Raw genomic sequence first — 21,976 nt, forward strand, 5'->3', positions numbered from 1 at the left:
GTGGGTTTGGCAACGAATATGAAGCAAGGGCCAGCCAACGAGAGCATACAGGTCGCAATGGTGGGTAGTATATGGCACTTTGGTGACAAAGCGGATGGCACTGTGATAGACTGCATCCAATTTGCGGAGTAGAGTGTTGGAGGCTATTTTGTAAATGACATCGTCGAAGTCAAGGATCGGTAGGATAGTCAGTTTTACGAGGGTATGTTTGGCAGCATGAGTGAAGGATGCATTGTTGCGAAATAGGAAGCTGATTCTAGATTTCATTGGAGATGCTTAATGTGAGTCTGGAAGGAGAGTTTACAGTCTAACCAGACACCTAGGTATTTGTAGTTGTCCACATATTCTAAGTCAGAACCGTCCAGAGTAGTGATGCTGGGCGGGCGGGCAGGTGTGGGCAGCGATCGGTTGAAGAGCATGCATTTAGATGTGTAGAACTGTACTGACTACTGAGCGGTTCACTGAAGTGACCTGAATGCCAGTCTGTTTGGATGAGCTAATGTTGTTAGCAGATGGTAAAACAAATAAGCTAAATCATTTTTTTTGTCAATATACACTTTTACAGTTTATATTTGTTGTTATTTACATTTTAAACTAACAACAATAAGGCCTCAACTGCATTGTTTGATTGCAATTCCTCTCCAAGTAATCTGAACATGAAAGAGAGAAACGGCCTGATACAAACCTAAGGTTAGGGTTACTTATTATCTTCCCAGAAAATATTTTAAAAATAGTATCGTCTCGGCCTCCCGGGTGGCGCAGTGGTTGAGGGCGCTGTACTGCAGCGCCAGCTGTGCCATCAGAGTCCTGGGTTCGCACCCAGGCTCTGTCGTAACCGGCCGCGACCGGGAGGTCCGTGGGGCGACGCACAATTGGCCTAGCGTCGCCCGGGTTAGGGAGGGCTTGGTCGGTAGGGGTGTCCTTGTCTCATCGCGCACCAGCGACTCCTGTGGCGGGCTGGGCGCAGTGTACGCTAGCCAAGGTGGCCAGGTGCACGGTGTTTCCTCCGGCGCATTGGTGCGGCTGGCTTCCGGGTTGGATGTGCGCTGTGTTAAAGAAGCAGCGGCTTGGTTGGTTGTGTATCGGAGGACGCATGACTTTCAACCTTCGTCTCTCCCGAGCCCGTACGGGAGTTGTAGCGATGAGACAAGATAGTAGCTACTACAACAATTGGATACCACGAAATTGGGGAGAAAAAGGGGTAAAATTCAACAAAAAAAATAATAATAATAATAGTATCGTCTCTGGTTCTATTTGTGATCTAATAGACAATGGGAAAAGGGAGGGACCGTCTGAAAAATGAGGAGTCAAACCAGGGTTGGGAAGATCATTTTTGCCCTGTGTGTGTGTGTGTGTGTGTGTGTGTGTGAGTGCGTGTACGTGTGCTCGATCACGTGTGGATATACTCATGAAAATGATCATCATATCATGAAAATCATTGTATACGGTATATGATTTTGGGGTGCACTGCAGAATGTGTGTTTACGTGAGACCATTTAAAGTGTGGTGTGTGATTATGGTACAGTGTTTCAGTCCCTGCGGACCGTTGTAGACCATGTTGAGTACTGCGCAGTCAGGCTGTCCAACCACATACATTCAACTCACCTCCCTGGCTTTCACGTTTCACTGCCGGGCAATTTAGTATCCTAGATGACAGCAGCTGTTTTGTATCTGCCAGTATGCTATGCAACACTATGCTGATGGAGACATGATACCCCATTGAATAAAGTCTGCTTCGAGTTGAGTCCAGTCGGCACTCCTCGGCTAGCGAGAGGAAACAGAAACAGGACCCAGCTGGTAGTGCTGAGATGGAGATGTGGTTTGGGGGCTACATTATATATCCTGACACATAGAGAAAGAGAGAGATACACATCCTGACACACAGAGAGAGAGACTTGACGTTGACGAACCCAAGGAAAACATTACAGTTCATTGTTGGGCTCACGTTTCCCCCGGCTCAGTCCGGCCCAACCCAGCATGGACCAATTGAATGGCTTCCAGAACCTGCTGGATGATGACACATTATATATCTCCTACTGCCACTCTGTGGACTTCATGAACAGTGATGGTTGTGTCGCCTCCCCACATGAAAAACACTATTGTATACATTGGTATAAATACTATAGTATTCACTGTGGTGTTCGTTGCAGACTTTACTGTAATATTCACTGTTGTTGTTTTTTCAGACTTTAGTCCTGTAGAATTTAATCTAGTATCCCGTAGTTAGTTTACAGTTAACTATAGTATAAATACTGTAGTAAAAGACATGTAGTATATACTATAGTCATTCATGTAGTGTTTTTGCAGATTGTAATATTCTGTAGTATTTACTTTAGTGTTTTTGCAGATTGTAATATTCTGTAGTATTTACTTTAGTGTTTTTGCAGATTGTAATATTCTGTAGTATTTACTTTAGTGTTTTTGCAGATTGTAATATTCTGTAGTATTTACTTTAGTGTTTTTGCAGATTGTAATATTCTGTAGTATTTACTTTAGTGTTTTTGCAGACATTGCTGTATTATTTACTATAGTGTTTTGTTTTTATTATCTTTGAAACCTACTGGATAAACACTCAAAGAGCACATTTTCCATAACCTCTAGGTAGGACTGGGGTCTGAATGGATACTTCAGAGGAGCTTCTGAACTTTTTGATAACCTGTTTGGAACACATGGTCTATACTTGGCATATACGTTTTTCACTTATGGGTGGCATAAATTGGGCTATGGGGGAGAGGGGAATGGACAGGGTATATGCAAATGAAATACTGTAGTATTTTCTATAGTTAAATGATACATTTTTGCAGACTGTGGTGTTTTTATGAAGATTACTATAGCATTTAGTGCAGGGTTTTGTTGTGTTGGGGGGGTAATACTGTAGTATTTATTATAGTATTCTACTTTTACATTTCAGCAGATGCTCTTATCCAGAGCGACTTAGTGCATACATGTTATACTTTTCATACTGGTCCCCCATGGGAATTGAACCCACAACCCTGGTGTTGCAAGCACCATGCTATACCTACTGAGCCACATGGGCTACTACAACATTCTATAGTAAGTACTACACATGATCGAGGGATACTACAGTGTGTAGTACAGTATTCTACAGTATGTTACAGTTTACTATAGAATTCTATGGTAAGTACTGTATTATTCTATAGTAAACGTAATTGTTTTCATGTGGGGCCATAGAGATTATTATAGATCTCTATGGGTGACAGTCTGAGGAGATAGGACCATATTCAACTCAATCACAACAGCGCACGCTAAGTAGAGGTTATGTCATGTATTTCCTTCTCATTATCAAATGGGCTATAAATGATGTCTTACGTGACTAAAGTTATGACTGAATGTATTGTGAGCATGAAGCTTGTTTGTGTGAAAACTCTATTTGGGTTGCTTGTCCTTAACTGATCTTCTTAATTGACCTTCTTAACTTATCTCATCTACACATCTTAACAGTACCTCAGTAACTCATTTAAATGTTGACACCTGGTTGCTAGGCATTCCCAGGATGATGTGACATATTACAGACGTGCAGAGAGGTTGAAATATTCACTGCTGCTTTAAAAAAAAATACTCTCCTGATATGTAACAATCCAGCAGAGTACTGAATGAGAGAGGAGACTAAATGATTTATGGATAACACACATACGCCATCAGTTGAACGAGTTCCAAGAGTGTTAACTCGCTTCAAATCAAGGACACATGTTGTAGTAACTCTTCATAGAATAACCCTCTTTTTTTTCATAGTAACTCTGGTTGAAGAACCATCTTAATTTGTTTTGCTCCCATCTTTCTTATTGATTCTCCCAAGTCTGAAATGTTCTGCTGCATAAACTTTGAATTAGCTCTCGCATTGTTGTTTCCCTACATTTACATTTGACTAAACATGCTCAAAACATCCCAAAAACCTTCCTCACAAGTATAGTACAATAGTGTTTATGGGGTTCTACAGAGAATCCAAATGTTGAAGAAACCACTCATGTTCTGCCATTTCTATTGAATGCCAGGAGAGTTAATGGTTTTTTGAGGGTTGGTCGGTATGTTGAGTAATAAACCAGAGTTTGAGTTTCATGGTACATCATCATCAGCGTTCTTTTTGACGTGTCATATTTCTTGAAGAGCCATCCAAACCTCAGCTAATGACCCTGGCGTGCTAGAGAAAAGCTCCTGAGCCCCGCTCGCTGCAGCCTGCCAGTCTCACACTCAAGTACAGCTAAAGTACTTGAAATATTGTTAAATACTATTTGAACCTAGGTCTGCCCGTGCTCGCACACTCTCACTCTATTGGGAACCTGACAAGAATATCACGACGACACCAGACCACCAATAGGAAGGAATGGAGTCAACGTTGTAACGCTGTCATCATCGCTTGGTCGCGTTTGAAAAAGGATCGGGATGCGAGGAACTAATTTGCCTTCGCTCGAATCCCCCCTTTTTATATGGATTTTGGAATTGGAAGGAACCTGCTTTAAAGAAAGTACTTGAAAGGGATAAAAGGAAGTGAGAGCGTCTCAGAATTCACTTCAAATCCTTTCCAGTCACGCTAACGTTTTAGCTTAGCCTCCATTTGCGTGTCTGGGGTTGTGCTCGGCCAAACATATTGCCCATCCATCCGGAACTACAGCATATAAAGCACTTCTACTTCCTGAACAAAAGAGACTGGGGCGAAAGGGGTTTCAGGCTGGAGCATGTCTTGGTATTCTGCTAGTTCAGCCTTTCACCTTATCGGTCTTCTTGGCTGCATGTTCAACAAATTAGCTCAGGATACAGGAGAAGGCAAACACTTGGGGCGGCAGGGTAGCCTAGTGGTTAGAGCGTTGGACTAGTTGCGAGTTCAAACCCCCGAGCTGACAAGGTACAAAATCTGTCGTTCTGCCCCTGAACAGGCAGTTAACCCACTGTTCCCAGGCCGTCATTGAAAATAAGAATTTGTTCTTAACTGACTTGCCTGGTTAAATAAAGGAAAAAAAAGGCAAACACTGAGTCTGAGCGCCAAATGGCAGCCTATTCTCTTTATAGTGCACTTATTTTGACCAGGGCGCATGGGGCTCTGGTCAAAAGTAGTGCACTATATATATATAGGGAATAGGGTGCCATTTGGGATGCATTCTAGGTCTGAGTCTGGCTTTCATTCACATTCTTGCTGATTTCTAGTTTCTTTTCAACTAAAAGGGGTAAAGAGAGATGGAATTCCATGGGGCTTTAGAAAGAGAAAATACCAGAAATTACACTCAAGCAACACAATCCTCAAGAGTTGAGATCCACAGGGGATCAGGCCTGCACAGCTGTGTGGTGTGGTGTTTTATTGTGTCGTCCTCTCATTTATTTTGATTACCACCATGTGTCATTGAAACGGCGTCCATTGGGGCTCCCTATGTCAGAAGTCTTTGACTGACACCCACACAAGTCCCGTAGGGGATAAGTGTGAAATCTGGCAACTGGGAGGAATGAGCGACTCATCAGCCGTCAGTCTTGGGGATTGAGTGAGATTTAATGAGATGTGTCCACAGGAGGGGGCCTGAGGTGAACATGGTTGCAGCGTGCCCTGTGGAGGCCTGTCTGCCTGTCTCTATGATGTGTTACACAGTCCAGTGGAGCTGAGAGGGTTGTAATGTATCACACACAAAACCCAAACAGGGCCCTGGTCTGCTTCTCATTAAGACGGTGGTCTACCAGAGCTGGGCTGACTACATCCAAACTATATCCAGACTTTCATAAGTTCTCCCATCTCACCCCGCTCATCCGTACACTCCATTGGCTTCCAGTCGAAGGTGGCATCCACTACAAGGCTTGCCTACAAAACAGCAAGGGAACTTCCCCTGCCTACCTTCAGGCTATGCTCAAACCCTACACCCCAACCCTGAAGCAACACTGAACCATGCGTGAGAACACCAGCTGTTCTGGACGACTGTGTGAACATGCTCTCCGTAGCCAATGTGAGTAAGACCTTTAATCAAGTAGTAAATCAGGTGTTAATTGAGGTGAAAATGAGACTGGAGTAGGATATTAAAGGTGTCCCAGCTGTTTCTCTCTCTTTCTGTCCAGGGTGTAATCTCCTTGTTATCTCTGTAATTGAGCCAGTAGGGGCCATTTTCTCTGGATAATTAGGGTTAGGCCTAATTGTGATGACTCACTGCTTGCGGATTCTTTCCTGCTATCCACACAAAACCACTCTACCAATATCAGTAGTGGAAGACAAGACACTTACCGCACCCACCAACTTTCTCTGAACTAATTTCTTAAAGTAACTGTCCAGTGAAAATCTCACTATTAAAAGTTAATATTCTGTTAACTCATACCCAAATAATGTTGCTGACTCACCCTTTACATATTCATATCATATTTGTGGCTAAGGCATAAATTGGAGAATTTTTAAAATAAAAAACACCCCAAACTTGTATCTTAAACAGACCGTTTAAAAATACTTGTAATTCCCTCATAGTGGACGATGTCATCCTCCTGAGGAGAAGGAGCTGGCCAATCAACAGTCTACTCGCATTCATGTTTTTTATGGCCGATATACGCCTACACCATTATTTTGTTAGGGTACCCCCACACCATTCCAACACAGAAAATAGGTTTTTTTAACATACTTAATTAAACTAAATTGGAAGGGAAACTATTTAACTTATATTGTAATTAATTATAGGTCATATTTTATAGAAATCTGGAAACACTAGACAGTTACTTTAACTCATCCTGCAAAAAGCCACTGTGCTTTCTCTGCGGCCACTTCAAATGAAATTGAACCTCATAAACTGAGGCTCATGTGGAACTCCAAACTTCTGCAAGTGGGGTGGAAAATCCAAACAAACAACCTAATAAGTCTCAGGTCCTGTTCATGTAACCTAACTCCAAACTAAACTACATAATGACAGTCTCAGGTCCTGTTCATGTAACCTAACTCCAAACTAAACTAGTGAGAGATCCAATGCGTAAAGAGTAAACATCACGCACAACGATGTGGGCTTCCAATGGAAAGAGTAAACATCAGAGAGAGAGGGACATTGGAAGAGAGAGAGAGAGAGAGAGAGAGAGAGAGAGAGAGAGAGAGAGAGAGAGAAGAGAGAGAGAGAGAGAGAGAGAGAGAGAGAGAGAGAGAGAGAGAGAGAGAGAGAGAGAGAGAGAGAGAGAAAAAAACACTCAGATGGTAACAGTTGAGGAAGGAATGCATTCTTATCATTAGTGACCTGGTCTGGGGTCTGTTGTTAGGCCCTATCAGTGCGTAAGGATTTAAATGTGTGTGCGTGGAGGGGCAGGGCGGGAATAGGGGGGGTGACAAGCCATAGCCTGAAGGAATGATAATCTGGTGAATGGTGAAGAGGGAGACTGGATTCTGATAGTCCAATTTATAAAGGCTTTTTAATTTCTTTACCAAACATGGGGAGTGCCTTATTTTGTTTGTATAAAGGATACTGGGTAGTATTTATTTAGTATTTTATTAGGATCCCCAATTATCTGCTGCCAAGTCAGTGGCCTCTCTCCCTGGGGCCCAAACAGGAAACAAAACACAACATAGGACTGTTGGCCAAACAGAAATATTATGTATCTCTAAAGACATGGGCACCTGGTGGTTGTAGGCTGTGTAGCTATAGAGCTGGTGGTTGTAACCTATAAGGCTGTGTAGCTATAGAGCTGGTGGTTGTAACCTATAAGGCTGTGTAGCTATAGAGCTGGTGGTTGTAACCTATAAGCCTGTGTACTGATGGAGCTGGTGATTGTAACCTATAAGTCTGTGTAGCTATAGAGCTGGTGGTTGTAACCTATAAGTCTGTGTAGCTATAGAGCTGGTGGTTGTAACCTATAAGTCTGTGTAGCTATAGAGCTGGTGGTTGTAACCTATAAGGCTGTGTAGCTATAGAGCTGGTGGTTGGAGCCAATAAGGCAGAGTAGCTATAGAGCTGGTGGTTGTAACCTATAAGTCTGTGTAGCTATAGAGCTGGTGGTTGTAACCTATAAGTCTGTGTAGCTATAGAGCTGGTGATTGTAACCTATAAGTCTGTGTAGCTATAGAGCTGGTGGTTGGAGCCAATAAGGCAGAGTAGCTATAGAGCTGGTGGCTATAACCTATAAGTCTGTGTAGCTATAGAGCTGGTGATTGTAACCTATAAGTCTGTGTAGCTATGGAGCTGGTGGTTGTAACCTATAAGTCAGAGTAGCTATAGAGCTGGTGGCTATAACCTATAAGGCTGTGTAGCTATAGAGCTGGTGGCTACAACCTATAAGGCTGTGTAGCTATAGAGATGATGACTGTAACCTATAAGGCTGTGTAGCTATAGAGTTGGTGGCTGTAACCTATAAGGCTGCGTAGCTATAGAGCTGGTGGTTGGAGCCTATAAGTCTGTGTAGCTATGGAGCTGGTGATTGGAGCCAATAAGTCAGAGTAGCTATAGAGCTGGTGATTGGAGCCAATAAGTCAGAGTAGCTATAGAGCTGGTGGCTGTAACCTATAAGTCTGTGTAGCTATAGAGCTGGTGGTTGGAGCCAATAAGTCTGTGTAGCTATAGAGCTGGTGGTTGTAACCTATAAGCTGAGTAGCTATAGAGCTGGTGTCTATAACCTATGTCTGTGTAGCTATAGAGCTGGTGGTTGGAGCCTATAAGTCTGTGTAGCTATGGAGCTGGTGGTTGTAACCTATAAGGCTGTGTAGCTATAGAGCTGGTGGCTGTAGCCTATAAGGCTGTTTTCTATACATGTAGAGCTGAAGTAGTGAAATAAATGGGCCTGACGTTTTATAGTTTTATAGGCCTGATTAAATGCCATGAGAGTTAAGGATGAAATGCCATTAGAGTTAAGGATTAAATGCAATGAGAGTTAAGGATTTTTGAGTGAGCAGTTACCGTGCGTTCTCCTCTTGACAACCATCTCCCTCTACGTAGACATTAAATATCAGGGCATAAAAAGCTTAAACGCACTTCTACTAATGAGTGAGTCAAAATGTCTGGCAGTCCAGAGAAATCTCTACCTCTGCCAGTCCAGAGAAATCATAGAAACCTCACTATGACCTCACTTCCTGGATCTCATCATCGTCATGGCGACCTCCGTGTAGGGGAGAGACTGTGGTCAACCTAGAATAATCACCTCCTTCACCTCATAACTGCCCACAACGCCAGGGCTCCCAAGGCCATGGCTACATCCAAATCCCAGCTCAGAGGGAAGAGAGAAGCATGTTCAGCTGAAAGGGATCGGCATCATCCTAGTGTGTGTGTGGGCCAAAGGGCTGGAGAATTTATTTTACTAGTACATGACTTCACAGTGTTGATGTATTAAAGAAATACGAGAGAAAGAGAAAGTGGGTATGGGAGGGAGAGAGAGGGAGAGAGAAAGAGAAAGTGGGTATGGGAGGGAGAGAGAGGGAGAGAAAGAGAAAGTGGGTATGGGAGGGAGAGAAAAATAGAAGGTGGGTATGGGAGGGAGAGAAAGAGAAAGTGGGTACGGGAGGGAGAGAGAGAAAGAGAGTGGGTATGGGAGGGAGAGAGAGGGAGAGAAAGATAAAGTGGGTATGGGAGAGAGAGAGAGAGAAAGTGGGTGAGAGAGAGAGAGAGAGAGAGAATGGGAGAGAGAGAGAGAGAGAGAGAATGGGAGGGAGAGAAAGTGGGTATGGGATGGAGAGAGGGGGAGAGAAAGAGGGAGAGGAGGACAACCAAATGAGAGTTAGTGAATAAGATGAGAAGACTGACAGTGAGAGAGAAAAACAGAGGTAGAGAAACAGAAAAGGAGACTGCATTTCCTCAGCCCAACACTCACCAGCCCTGCCTGTCTGTTAGATCACTCATCCGCCCCACATGAGACAGACACCATCATCCCACGGAGGCCCTATGATGTTCAAGGCCTCTGTCTGCTTTCAGTCACAGGACAGGCAATCACAGGGTATTAGTCTGTAATGACCCCCTGATAGGGACACACTCCCACACCACAGCAGCACAGGAAGTGATTTGGTGGTGATGACGCAGACAGACACACAAACACTAGAGAGACACACATGGGGACACACACAAGCATGCACGTAAACATGGACACACATACACACACATGAGCCATTTCACTGCACCTTTCTTGTGTGTGTGGGGGGAGGGGGGATGATGTCTTAATATCCTAGAGGGCACAGAATAAGTTTGAAACGCCTAGTGTAAGCAAGGACTGGGAGACTGTATATTCTTCAGGTTAGGTTCTACTTTATGTGTTCTGTCCCGTGTGCTGGTAAGGACACAGATGACAGGCAGGTTCCAGTTGAGGTGGTTTAATAATGCTGAATAAACAGGCCCGGAACAGCACCGCACAGTGTATGTAGTATAGATGGGATAAGGCACTGAATTGTCTGGCAACTTGCTTCAACCAAAGTGTGTGTGTGTGTGTGTGTGTGTGTGTGTGTGTGTGTAAAGGGCTATAACATAATGGGCTATAACATAATGCTATACAGGACCATACAGTGCAATACAACATGACTGTACTCATTTGAGATCAAAGGGGTGTCCCTGCACGTGTACTACAAAGCATAGCACCATCATCTTCAGTACTGGGCTACAACTGCACAATGAACTGGAATACCTCTAAGCAGGGAAATACAATGTAATACCCATGTAAATCAAATCAAAGTGTATTTGGCACGTGCACCGAATACAACACCTTACAGTGAAATGCTAACTTACAGGCCCTAACCAACAGTGCGATTTTTAATTTTAAAAATGTAATTAGGTGAACAATTAGATAAGTAAAGAAATAAAAACATCAGTAAAAAGACAGTGAAAAATAACAGTAGCGAGGCTATATACAGTAGAGAGGCTATAACAGTAGTGAGGCTATAACAGTTGTGAGGCTATATACAGTAGAGAGGCTATATACAGTAGCGAGGATATATATAGTAGTGAGGCTATAACAGTAGTGAGGCTATAACAGTAGCGAGGCTATATACAGTAGAGGCTATATACAGTAGCGAGGATATATATAGTAGTGAGGCTATATACAGTAGAGAGGATATATATAGTAGTGAGGCTATATACAGTAGTGAGGCTATAACAGTAGTGAGGCTGCATACAGTAGCGAGGCTATAACAGTAGTGAGGCTATAACAGTAGTGAGGCTATAACAGTAGTGAGGATATATTTGGTAGTGAGGCTATAACAGTAGTGAGGCTATAACAGTAGTGAGGCTATAACAGTAGCGAGGCTATAACAATAGTGAGGCTATAACAGTAGTGACCACCATAGTCTCTGTGCAGACCACCATAGTCTCTGTGCCCAAGAACACTAAGGCAACCTGTCTAAATGACTACAGATCCGTAGCACTCACATCCGTAACCATGAAGTGCTTTGAAAGGCTGGTAATGGCTCACATTAACACCATTATCCCAGAAACCCTAGACACACTCCAATTTGCATACCGCCCAAACAGATCCACAGATGATGCAATCTCTATTGCACTCCACAATGCCCTTTCCCACCTGGACAAAAGGAACACCTACGTGAGAATGCTATTCATTTATTACAGCTCAGCGTTCAACACCATAGTGCCCTTAAAGCTCATCACTAAGCTAAAGATCCTGGGACTAAACACCTCCCTCTGCAACTGGATCCTAGACTTCCTGACGGGCCGCCCCCAGGTGGTGAGGGTAGTTAGCAACACATCTGCTATGCTGATCCTCAACACTGGAGCCCCTCAGGGGTGCGTGCTCAGTCCCCTCCTGTGCTCCCTATTCACCCACGACTGCGTGGCCAGGCACGACTACAACACCATCATTACGTTTGCAGACGACACAACAGTGGTAGGCCTGATCACCGACAACGACGAGACAGCCTAGAGGGAGGAGGTCAGAGAACTGGCTGGGTGGTGCCAGAATAACAACCTATCCCTCAACATAATCAAGACAAAAGAGATGATTGCGGACTACAGGAAAAGGAGGACCGAGCATGCCCCCATTCTCATCGACGGGGCTGTAGTGGAGCAGGTTGAGAGCTTCAAGTTCCTTAGTGTCCACATCACCAACAAACTAACATGGTCCAAGCACACCAAGACAGTCGTGAAGAGGGCAGGAAACTACAAAGATTTGCCATGGGTCCTCAGATCCTCAAAAGGCTCTACAGCTGCAACATCGAGAGCATCCTGACTGGTTGCATCACTGCCTGGTACGGAAACTGCTCGGCCTACGTGATATACCATACACCCATACAATTACAGGGCATATAAACAACGCACTGGGGGACATTATCCTTTACAAATACAGGGTTACATGTCCCAAATGATATGACAACCAAACAGAGCTAGCCATCTCACAATAACTAGCTCGCAGTAGAAACTACTAAATAGCATAACCATAAATATGACATAAACACCTGAAAGATATGAAATATGTACTTACATATCAACAAGGACGCACACTGGCCTTGTCTAACACAATGAAAGGTAACTGGTGTGAAAACACAAGGATGGCTGGAACTTTCTCTCACTTGACTTCTCTGCAGCTGATCTTCTTCTCTGAGCTGGAGATCGCCCAGCATGCTCTGCTCCACTTCACCGGTGGGCGGAGCTACTGCTCTGATATGATGAACTAACATTACTGACATGATTAACTGCAAATACTTCACAGCCTTTGGACACTTAGTGTGCATCCCTAATGACACCCTATTCCCTATATAGAGAAATATAGGGTGCTGTTTTGGGATGTAGACCGAGTCTTTGCTGCATTTTCTGTTATTCCTTGAAGACAAGCAGACTGGCCTTTTTTCAAGTTGGCTCAGCCTATGATAAATGTTTACTCTGTTGATCCTCTCATGTGTGTCAGTGTGTCAACGAGCCGTCCTTAACTGACATTATCAGACTAGGAGAAATGCAGGCACTTGACCCGTATGTCCATACATGAGCGCGTGCACACACGCTGAGAAGACAATCACATGAGAACACACCCACACACACACGCTCCCACCCACGCACGCACAGACACAGACACAGACACACACACACACACACACACACACATACACATACACACACACACACACACACACACACACACACACAGGAACCAGACTTAATCCCCCTGGGAGGGTGATCAGGGTAGCTCCCAGCTAACGCTAATCCCATAAACAAACAGTAGTTTGTGAGGAGGGGAAAGGCATTGTCTCTTGGGCTCACCTGGTTATATGTACTAGACCTGGGTTCAATTAGTAGTTGTTTCTTACAAATACTTAAGCTGTGGTTGGTTGAGATTGTCTGGCGCTATGGAACCAACGGAGTACTTGAAAGTGCAAACCCTGCCCATCTAGCACTTCAGGCAGGCTCTGAGAAATGCTGAAAGTATTTGAAAGGATACATATATTATTTGAACCCAGGCGTGTTTATATACGCTACAGGTAGAATGTTGGAACAGCCAACAGGATTAGAGCAGGATATCCATAATACAACCGCCGACAAACAGTTGGTGGAACCTCTCATTTGAATGATATGTGGATCAACATTCAGGTGTCACATTCACCTCCCACGTTGGAGTGGGAGACTGATTTATATGGATTTTGTGCGTGTGTGTGTGTGTGTGTGTGTGTGTGTGTGTGTGTGTACAGTGTATTTGTACATGTTTTAGTATACTGTGATTACCAAAAGTCCTTACAAGAATAGTAAACCAACAAAAAAGTCCTCACTTAGGTTAGGTTTAGAGGTAAGGTTAGAATTAGGGTTAGTGGTGAGGTTTAGGGGTTAAGGTTAGAATTAGGGTTAGTGGTGAGGTTTAGGGGTTAAGGTTAGAATTAGGGTTAGTGGTTAGGTTTAGGGGTTAAGGTTAGAGTTAGGGTTAGTGGTTAGGTTTAGGGGTTAAGGTTAGAGTTAGGTTTAGTGGTTAGGTTTAGAGTTAAGGTTAGAATTAGGGTTAGTGGTGAGGTTTAGGGATTAAGGTTAGAATTAGGGTTAGTGGTTAGGTTTAGGGGTGAAGGTTAGAGTTAGAGTTAGGGTTAGTGGTTAGGGTTAGTGGTTAGGTTTAGGGGTTAAGGTTAGAGTTGTGGTTAGGTTTAGGGGTTAAGGTTAGAGTTAGGTTTAGAGTTAAGGTTAGAATTAGGGTTAGTGGTGAGGTTTAGGGGTTACGGTTAGAGTTAGGGTTAGTGGTTAGGTTTAGGGGTGAAGGTTAGAGTTAGGGTTAGGGGTTAAGGTTAGAGTTGTGGTTAGGTTTAGGGGTTAAGGTTAGAGTTAGGTTTAGAGTTAAGGTTAGAATTAGGGTTAGTGGTGAGGTTTAGGGGTTACGGTTAGAGTTAGGGTTAGTGGTTAGGTTTAGGGGTGAAGGTTAGGGTTAGGTTTCGGGGTGAAGGTTAGAGTTAGGGTTAGGTTTAGGGGTGAAGGTTAGAGTTAGGGTTAGGTTTAGGGGTGAAGGTTAGAGTTAGGGTTAGGTTTAGGGGTTAAGGTTAGAGTTAGGGTTAGAGTTAGGGTTAGTGGTTAGGTTTAGGGGTGAAGGTTAGAGTTAGTTAGGGGTGAAGGTTAGGGTTAGGTTTAGGGGTTAGGGATGCTGGTCTCCATAAAGTTCTCACAAGTATAGTAAGACATTGATGATTCAGATGGGTTGGGTCTCTGCTGTTCTGTACAGAATTTATTAAATTTAGCTCATTTCTCATTTTCTAATGTTGGAAATTCCCCCTCCCCCGCTCCTCTGCCACCATCCTCCTGCTGTTGCACAAGCAGAATCTACTGACACCTAGCGGTAGTATGAGTAATAGCACACGGGTTACTTTCTAAATTGTATGTCGTCTCTCACGGTCAGGGAAGGGTTCAATTAGACTGTTTCTCAAGTAGGCCTACAACGCTGATGTTAGCAGCAGAACAAACTCCAATCACAGGTAAAGAGTAGTTCAATAGTTACAACAGCAAAGCTAACAGTTAGTTAACTAACTAGTTAGCTGATTTAGCCTACATCCTCTACATTCGCTATGCTCAGCTGATAGCCCATATACTGCCCTCTCTGTGAGCAGTAGCTTAGGCTAGGTAGCTTGCTGACAGTGGGATGAGTGTCTTTGAACACCTGCCTCTCCAAAGGTATGTGCACAGCCCTGTATCCAGTATATGTATGCACCCACACACACGTGTATGGTACATGCTTTAAGCCAGACATCCCAATCATGGGACATTACATTACAGTGGTTGGTCGGGCACTCTCAGTGTTAACAGACCTGGTTCAATCTGTAGCCATGTTCTGTTCCAACAGAGATGGTTCAATCTGTAGCCAATGCCTGGAGCGGTTTGGCAGGTGACAACACATAGCGGGTCTGAGCATGTTACTAGAATTACTGACAATCTTTGGAGTTAGGCTAGTCTATAACACTACATAAACATTGCATTTATTTACACTTCCAGATGATAACTATCTACGATAATCAAGCCAGAGAGATACAACTGTTTCATGTGTTCTGTCTCCCATGAAACAAGCATCATAATAAATAATCAAATGAGTATTCGACTATAGAATCCAGCCATATGTTCTGTGGGTAAATTCTATGAATTATATTTCTATGGCCCCAAAAAATTCAAGGAACCACAATACCAAAAATCTTCGACAATATGCTTTTCTCTTGCCTCCTCACTTTTCCCTGCGTGTACTGCTTGTCCCTGTATTTTAAAAGTTGAATTGAGTCCCAAACCATCAATGGTTAATGTGTAGAGAGAGAGAGAGAGAGAGAGAGGGAGAGAGAGGAGAGACAGAGAGAGGAGAGAGAGAGAGAGAGAGGAGACGGAGAGAGAGAGATTGGGCTAAAACCAACCCCCCCTGGATTTTTCAGTTAGGTTCTGCTGCTCCGGTGTCTTGCTTGTCAGTTCTCTCTTGTGCGGTGGTTAGTGTGGATTCTCTTCAACGCATTGATAAGATCTCTACAAATAATATTCAAGGTAGGTTTATTTCACATCTGTATGCAATGTGCTAATCTATGTTAATAGAAAGAGTTTTACCAAATACGCAGTCATTTCAATCTGCTTTTACGCGCTAGAATTGCGTCTTACTTTATATTTGTTGTAAAAGATAAGGGTGTCTGCAGTGTGCTGAATCTCTTCTCAGAACATGTTTGAATTCGGTTGAATCCAATTTCACTTTCTGTTTATTAGATTTCGTTTGACATGTATGTAGCCTGTTGTGTGGAATGCACAAGCCGGTAACTTATTTTTGGTCTGTGGACCGTGGGAACTTTACAGACCATGCCCATCGCAATGAGACGTTATTGGGGTAATCAGCGTACGGCAATTAGGCTGAATTTAGACAGGCAGTCTTTTGACCAATTAGATCAGTTCTGATAAAGATCTGATGTGATTGGGGTAATTACCAGTCAATGGGCTGAATTGGAAATTTAGGCATATGAGCACAAGACGTTGAAAAAACGTCTGAACCAATTTTGCTTAGTGGGATGTGATTCCATGGAAATGTGCAGTGAGATACAACAACGGTCACTATCATATTTTTAAGAACAGTTAGACTTCTCTATATGTATCCTATTATATCCAGGCTATATTGTGGAATTTGTGTTGGCTATGCATTTTTTTGTTGTTGTTTGAAACATATACATCCTATTAAATTGAGCATTCTAATTCCTAGCAATTCTATAGTTTGAACCTTGAAACGTCAAGTTTGTTGCCCTAATTTCATTAGCTACAGATTAGATTCGAGTTAACGTTTCCAGACAAGGCCATTTTTTAAATCTTACCATATGACTCAAGGCAAGAAAAAAAAAATCCATTCTCAAAACACAAGACTCAAAGGAATGCGACCCGGTTGACACTTAATGGGTTTCTTACATAAACATTATCTGATCAAAGACATTCTCCACTCTGGTTTCGATTTCTTTTGACAAGGCATTATTTATGAAAGTATCTGCATTCCAGATTAAATTCCATACATTTTACATTGATTTCCTTCTGGAAACTTGAGCAACTCAAATTTACTCCAACCTACTGACATTTCACACATGACGAAGCTGGCAGGTGAAAGTGTCCGCGTGTGCCAACTTTACGCACGCACTGTTATGACGCTGAATGTCTAATATCATTAACGTGATTAACTCACTCTTTAAACATAATTAAGGTAGTTAAGGAAAGAGCTTGAAACATTTCACATGGCCTCTTTAGGTACTCGCTAACTCAGTCAAAACCTTTAGCCCAAATGGTCACTATGTGTTTTAAACTAAGCGCATGTGTCGCTATCTCAATGTCGACTCTGCTCCACACTTCCCATAAGCCCAATGTTTTAATAAAAAAGGAATCACTATAGCAAACGTTTTAGGGCAACGAATTAAAGATTGCCTTCAATAGGCTCATTTAATTAAAATTAAAATGTAGATAAATGTTTTTAGTTATTTAAAAAAAAAATGTTTATTTGTTTTTCATTATGTGTTTGTAATTAGTCATACTGTACTGTTCTCACCCTAATGTCCTCTATTATTTAATTCACAGGAGTTGGACAATAAGCGGCTCGGTCAAGACCCCTTCAAACAGAGCACATGAGCACCCCCTGGTGGCATTGACAAGCATAACACCTGTGATCAGAAACGTGGGGAAAGAAAACCACTACCTGACTCAGCTGCAACTAACACCTATTGGATTATAGTTCTGTCATTCTATGGAGCGAAACTCACAGAGATCCCCCATACCAACTGGTATTGATCGGTAACTGAAGCATGACAAGTTAAACTATGCGTTAATTAATACCTAGAATAAGGTATTAAAAAGTCAACCAAAGAGTTCACTAAAGAAGACTTAACAAACAACAGAAACATGGAGATGGAAGCCTCCCGTGCTGCTTACGCTGGGGCCTTCCCCACTGAATCTATAGGCTCTCTACCCACCAACACCTCTCCAAGCCTGCTCCAATTCTTCTGGGATTACCAGAACAATGATGTCATTGTGACGCACTACAACTACACAGGCAAGCTCCAGACAGACCGGTATCGTGAAGGGTTAAAACCTGAAGCCATAGCCTTCCTGGTAGTGTGTCTTCTTATCGTCCTGGAGAATGCTGTGGTTCTAATAGCCATCTGGACCAATAAGAAGTTCCACCTGCCCATGTACTATCTCCTAGGTAACCGTTGTTGTTTTTGTCCTACACCCACCCCCCTTTCTTCAGAGGACAACTTGACTATACTATATTGACTATACTTGACTATACGTTATATAACTTTAAAAAAAATGTTATGTTACAATATAATTAAAAAAAATCCACCATATGCAATTCCATTAATTTTCTATATTTTCTTCCTAGGTAACCTGACTCTGTCAGACCTCCTGGCCGGTGTCACCTACATGGCTAATATCATCATGTCTGGTCCTAATACACTGAGACTAACTCCAATACTCTGGTTTCTGAGGGAAGGAGGCGTCTTTATCACGTTAGCCGCCTCCGTCATCAGCCTATTGGCCATCGCTATAGAACGCCACGTTACCATGGTGACAATGAAACCATACCACGGGGCAAAGAAGGGTCGGCTGCTGGCTCTGATCGGGGGGAGCTGGGCGTTAGCAGGGCTGCTGGGGGTGCTCCCCGTCCTGGGCTGGAACTGTATGGGTCATCTGGACCACTGTTCCACGGTTCTCCCGCTCTACGCCAAGTCTTACATCCTGTGCTGCGTGTCCGTGTTCAGCGGCGTGCTCCTCGCCATCGTCGTTCTCTACGCCCGCGTCTTCCGTATCGTGCGCACTAACACCCAGCGCCAACGCCTCGGAGGAGCAAAGGGAAGCCTTCGCAAAGGCCTCGCCAGGAAATCCCAGAAGTACATGGCACTCCTCAAGACAGTCACTATTGTACTCGGCGTCTTCATCGCTTGTTGGTTGCCGCTCTTCCTCCTCCTCGGCCTGGACTCATTCTGCCCTGCCCGCCGCTGCCGACTGCTCCTCAAGGCGGACTACTTCCTGGGCGTTGCCATGGTGAACTCGCTCCTCAACCCCATAATATACACCCTGACCAGCAAAGACATGCGTCGCGCTATTTTAAAACTGCTCTGCCGCCCGTGTCTCATGACCAAGGACGGGCAGGTGAAGAGGATGGGGGTGCCGTTCCTGGAGTGTAGCTTCAGTAAGACGGAGGTGGCATCGAAGAAGCTGGAAGGCCTGGAGACGACGATCTCCTCTGGGAACATCGTCACGGCTCAGTCACCCATAAAGACTCTCTACCCCAAGCTCTTCAAGGTCTAAAGAGCCTAATGTGGATAGCTCTGTGATGGACAGGGAACTAACTCCCTATGGAAGATGGGAAACATAAGTTCTCCATATGGCCTCCTGAAAAGACAAGACCTGAGGGACCCTTTGGGCAGCTCTGTGTTTGAGAGAGTAAACCATAGAATTAGGGGCTTTGTCCCTTCCAGTAATTGTATTTCTATGGAGTGAACTTCATATTGAAGTGGTGGACAACAGGAGTGCTCAATATGGCCACCTGAAAACTGCATCACTTCCTGTTTGGCAACTCAACTCCAATGGCCTCCGGCAGACTAGCCTACATCTATAGCTCTCTTCTGGCCAATGAACTAAGCCTAAGAGCAAACCCTCAAAAAGACAGGTGAATGATCTATGATTGCGACAGATATAGCTACAGGTGTTTTTGATGAGAGCATCAAGTTCAGACATATCTCTCTTCAGCAAGTCTGTAGTGGTGCACTTGCAGCAATATCACCACATCAAAAGACTGATGTTGTAAGAATGATGACTAAACATCAAGCCAGGTGGAAGAAATGAAAATGTGAATTAAGCAACTCTTCTGGTATTCACAAAAACCTTCCAGAACTGATTTGCACTGAGTTAACTCTGCATTGAGAGAGCATTGAAAGCCATGGATTAAGATTGGACATTCTGTTCTAGAACTAAGACTGTAAACTGGACATTCCAACCATGTTGAGTTGTTGTGGCGAGTGCGCCTCGGTTTACTTCACCCAACATTTCTATGTTGTTGTTGTTGTTTGAAATGCCTTAAAGAAGGCATAATATGGACATAATTATAATAGGCCTGTGGTCACCTGAACTTCGCTGGCTCGAAGGTCCATGTTGTGCCTGCCTGTGTCCCAAATAGCACCCTATTCCCTATACAGTGTACTACTTTTGACATTTGGGGTACACTCCGAGACGCCGGTTGTGATAACCCCATACAGCTACACAGTGTGCCCAAACAGAAGCCTATACAGGAAGTGGATGCTGTGTTCTTCACCCACCAGTTGCTCTTTGAAACACAAACACACAATGGAAACCTACTCATGCACCTAAACATTGTGGTACCTGGATGTGGAGGGAGATGTCAAACAATATTAAGATCACAGGATGCTGGTGAGGGGAGGACGACTCATAATAATGGCTGGAATGGAATAAATGGAATGGTGTTAAAAGTCATATAAACCAAGTGTTTTCTACCGTTCCATTAATTCTGTTCCAGCCATCACTATAAGCCCCTCCTCCCCAATTAAGGTGCCACCAGCCACCCGTGACTAAGATTATAATTTGAGTAGAAAATCGCCCCACTGTTTTAGTGGCATTTTAGCTGTTGTTCTGGGCTTACTCAGTCAAGTGGAAACTACCTGTTGGTTCCTGATTGGAATTCATATTTTAAATGCCATCACACACACTACAATACAAAAACACTACTATAAGAATGTCACTATGAACCCAACTACCTGCAGCTCTAATCAGTGATGGACTTCTTCCCCAAGCAAAGGACTTCATGCAGTCCTTCGTGTTCCTCTTGTGTTATTGTATCGATAAGAACCGTCTGTTGCACTTGGGGGTCTCTGTTTTGAAGACCGTGTTATAACCGATGAAACAACAGATCACCAGGTAACAGGTTACCATCCTAACCTGCTAGTCGGCATCATCCAGCTGCATTGGCTGTTTGGTAACGTTAGACTAGAACGTGCTTGTCAGCTATAAATCAAGATCAAAGTGGAAAGATACACAGATGTATACAGTGCAAAGTTACAAACCCATTGACACATCTGTTATTTCTGGCTTTAGAGAGGCTTTTTCTATACAGTCTATGGACCTGAATGTATATTTGTCAACATTTAAACTGGTAATGTCATCTAGCAATTCCAAAATAAAACATGTTCTGTATTTGGATGGATGAGAAGGTGCACCATACTTTTGTACTGTGTGGTGTGTATTGAGCAATTTATTTGTGTATTTCTAAAGGAATTTGTTAGGGCTTGTACTTTGTACTGTAAAGTATATGCTTTTTGTACTACCAAGGTTCTACCATTATTAAAACAACTGTTTTCTGAAAAATCTGATTATAAAGTTGGTGTTCACTCTGCAGGATTATGCACAGGTGTACAGAGCCTTCAGAAAGTATTCCAACTCCTTGACCTTTTCCATATGTTGTTGTTACAGACTGGATTTCAAATGGATTCAATTGAGATTTTGTGTCACTGGCCTACACATAATAGCCCATAATGTCAAAGTGGAATTATGTTTTACTAATTCATTCCAAATGAAAAGCTGAAATGTCTTACGTCAATAAGTATTTCACTCCTTTGTTCTGGCAAGCCTAAATAGGTTCAGGAGTAAAATTGAGCTCAACAAGTCACAGAAGTTGCATGGACTCTTCAATAAAAGTGTTAAACATGATTTTTGAATGATGACCTTATTTCTGTACCCCACACATCTGGAAGGTTCCTCAGTCCAGCAGTGAATTTCAAACACAGATTCAACCATAAAGACCAGGGAGGTTTTACAAAACCTCACAAAGAAGGGCACCTGTTGGTAGATGGGTAAAAATAAAAAAACAGAGGAAAACCTGGTTGTCTGATTCCAACAGACACTGGGAGACACATTCACCTTTCAGCAGCACAATAACCTAAAACACAGAGAGTTGCTTACCAGGAAAACAGTCAATGTTCTTGAGTGGCCTAGATACGGTTTTGAATTAAATCAACTTGAAAACCTATGGCAAGACTTGAAGATGGCTGTCTAGCAGTGATCAACAACCAACTTGACAGAGCTTTTAATCGTTTAAAAAAATATATGTAACCTTTATTTAACTAGGCAAG

At 43.2% G+C, this 21,976-nt stretch overlaps 1 protein-coding gene across 1 annotated transcript; it reads left to right on the forward strand.

Moving 5' to 3' along the window:
- Nucleotides 1-4,314: 4,314 nt before the first annotated feature.
- LOC139402010 (sphingosine 1-phosphate receptor 1-like) lies at nt 4,315-21,212 on the forward strand. The gene is made up of 4 exons (XM_071146055.1): nt 4,315-4,782; nt 4,979-5,942; nt 17,409-18,033; nt 18,214-21,212. Exons 3-4 carry the CDS (start codon nt 17,730-17,732, stop codon nt 19,140-19,142), a joined length of 1,233 nt encoding a protein of 410 aa, XP_071002156.1. The 5' UTR covers nt 4,315-4,782; nt 4,979-5,942; nt 17,409-17,729; the 3' UTR covers nt 19,143-21,212.
- The last annotated feature ends 764 nt before the right edge of the window (nt 21,213-21,976 follow it).

The sequence above is a fragment of the Oncorhynchus clarkii genome, unplaced genomic scaffold (genome assembly GCF_045791955.1).
Source record: "Oncorhynchus clarkii lewisi isolate Uvic-CL-2024 unplaced genomic scaffold, UVic_Ocla_1.0 unplaced_contig_4449_pilon_pilon, whole genome shotgun sequence".
Lineage (NCBI taxonomy): Eukaryota > Metazoa > Chordata > Actinopteri > Salmoniformes > Salmonidae > Oncorhynchus > Oncorhynchus clarkii.

Coding starts and splice junctions, on each gene's coding strand:
- LOC139402010 (XM_071146055.1), top strand. CDS start 17,730: ATGGAGATGGAAGCCTCCCGTGCTGCTTACGCTGGGGCCTTCCCCACT. Junction 18,034..18,213: donor GCCCATGTACTATCTCCTAG/GTAACCGTTGTT, acceptor TTTTCTTCCTAG/GTAACCTGACTCTGTCAGAC.